At 36.3% G+C, this 2,590-nt stretch overlaps 1 protein-coding gene across 1 annotated transcript; it reads left to right on the top strand.

The window, feature by feature from the left end:
• Positions 1-898: 898 nt before the first annotated feature.
• On the top strand, positions 899-1,735 carry LOC132799484 (uncharacterized). The gene has a single exon (XM_060811464.1). It carries the CDS (start codon positions 899-901, stop codon positions 1,733-1,735), a length of 837 nt encoding a protein of 278 aa, XP_060667447.1.
• Positions 1,736-2,590: the final 855 nt, after the last annotated feature.

The raw sequence follows: 2,590 nt of genomic DNA, 5'->3' as shown, positions 1-2,590 counted from the left end.
AAACTTAAATAACATATACCACTCATAGTATTGATGCTGCTTTTTCTTGCTTCATTGCAAGGTTAGCATGCAAGTTTCGTTTGTTAGAGAATCATGGCAAGTGTTAGCCATGAAACATGCAAAACCGAGACCAAGGCAAGGTAAAAGCTTAAATGCCTTGGCCGAAATCATTAACCTAGTTTGTTTCATATTTGGTTTGTATTTTTAATTCTAGCAAATTGTGTAATCTAGGCTAGATAAGTTGGTGCACAAAGACACCAAAATATGTTGTTTAAAGTATACTAGCCAAATTAGGGTTTAAGAAAAACCAAGCACTTAGATGACATGGAAAGCACCTTGGTGACAAGGATGGTGACATGGAAGCTACTTAGTGACATGGAGCTTCACCATTCGCCCTTTCTCTCAACCAATGCATGGAAGGACATGTGTCATCATGCATGAGGACTACTTCACCATGAAGCAACTAATGAGGCAGCAACACTTGTCAAGCAACCATGGTGCATGTGACAAAGTTACTTTACACATGTTGTTTTGCTTCACCATGAAGGACTTGTTTGTATTGGCCCTTAAAACCGATCATGGTGTGCTTTCACACCTATTTTGTATGCTATAAATATGTATTACAGTTCCATGAATGAATATATTGAATTTTGGAGAAATATACCTTAGTTTCCATTTGAAACCAAGAGAACACTAAAACTGGCCTTGTTACAAATTTTCAGCAGCTTATTACATCAAAGCCGAGATACACCTTCACTCCAAATCAATTTCAATCCTTCATACCTTGTTTTCTTTTGATTAACCTCGCCCTCATTCTTTCAAATTGGTATCAGAGCCTTCTTTCATCAATCCCTCAACAAAAACCGATTCAAAACTCACAAAAGACCAACCGGTTTAAATGGCTTCCTCACATTTTTCAGCACCTTCACCTCCCATGTTTGATGGCAACAACTATCCTGTTTGGGCAATCAAAATGAGATCTTATCTTCAAGCTTATGACCTTTGGGAGCTTGTTGAAGTTGATTATGAGGTAGAACCATTGAGAGCAGGTGCTACTGTAAATCAAATCAAACTTCATAGTGAAGAAAATGCAAGACCTTACAAAACTCTCACAGCAATACAAGTTGCTGTGACCGATGACATCTTCACTAGAATTATGACTTGTACAACTCCTAGACAAGCATGGAAAAAGGTTCAAGAGGAGTTCCAAGGAAGTACAAGATCAAGACAGATGCAGCTGCTCAACCTTAGAAGAGAATTCAAAAATATGAAGATGTTGGAGCATGAAACCATGAAGGAGTTTTCCAACAAACTTATGAAGATTGTCAACCAAATCCGATTGCATGGTGAGTTTTTACCAGATCAAAGGATTGTTGAAAAGATCCTTATATGCCTTCTAGAGAAGTATGAAGTAAAGATCTCAACTTTGGAGGAGACAAGAGACCTTACACAACTCAGAGTTGCTGAATTGATCAATGCCTTGCAAGCCACGGAACAAAGGAGGAGTCTTCGGCTACAAGGTGAATCAAGCTCGAGTGAAGCAGCCTTTGCAGCAAATAACAACGGTAAATCAATCCAGCAACCAAGGCCTTTCCAAAGGCAAAATAGAGGCAAGGAAATAACAAACCAAAGAGAGAACAAGATGACATATGATCCTTGCATAATTTGCAAAAAGCAAGGACACACGGCTAAGATATGCTGGTGGAGACCGAAGGACATGTGTCATCATGCATGAGGACTACTTCACCATGAAGCAACTAATGAGGCAGCAACACTTGTCAACCAACCATGATGCATGTGACAAAGTTACTTTACACATGTTGTTTTGCTTCACCATGAAGGACTTGTTTATATTGGTCCTTAAAACTGGTCATGGTGTGCTTTCACACCTATTTTGTATGCTATAAATATGTATTACAGTTCCATGAATGAATATACTAAATTTTGGATAAATATACCTTAGTTTCCATTTGAAACCAAGAGAACACTAAAACTGGCCTTGTTACAAATTTTCAGCAGCTTATTACATCAAAGCTGAGATACACCTTCACTCCAAATCAATTTCAATCCTTCATACCTTGTTTTCTTTTGATTTACCTTGCCTTCATTCTTTCATCGTTCGGATGCCTAAAATACACCAAAAATATTATTTAGGTAACAATAACCTTATCCAAAGCTATTAGAATGCTCTAAATGTTCTAAAATTACTTTTGCTACTTCTGAATTCCAAAGTTTAGACTTCGTGGAGGTTGAATTATACAATGACCCCAAATGGTCTATTGCCAAAAAATGGAGTTTTTCTATTTAAACCTAATGTCATAAAATTGAATATTTCATGAACTTCTATTAGTTACTGAGAACCTAAACATAATAAGAATATCAATGGAAAACTTCCCTTACAATCAAATTTTATAGTAATTACTAAAATTATCTCAAAATGGTAAAATTTAAATACTCAACCATAATTAACAAATTTTATGCTCCAAAAAAAGCTTGAGACATAAGAATTAAGAATACTTAGCTCAAATTGGCAAAACTCACTGCTGGTTGTGTTAAAGTTTTTGACGAAACTTCAAACCATCATAACTTT

This window comes from Ziziphus jujuba, chromosome 1, assembly GCF_031755915.1.
Source record: "Ziziphus jujuba cultivar Dongzao chromosome 1, ASM3175591v1".
NCBI lineage: Eukaryota > Viridiplantae > Streptophyta > Magnoliopsida > Rosales > Rhamnaceae > Ziziphus > Ziziphus jujuba.
This window is presented reverse-complemented; position numbering and strand designations above follow the sequence as displayed.

What these genes read in the sequence shown, in the direction of transcription:
- LOC132799484 (XM_060811464.1), top strand. Translation starts at nt 899, where the DNA reads ATGGCTTCCTCACATTTTTCAGCACCTTCACCTCCCATGTTTGATGGC.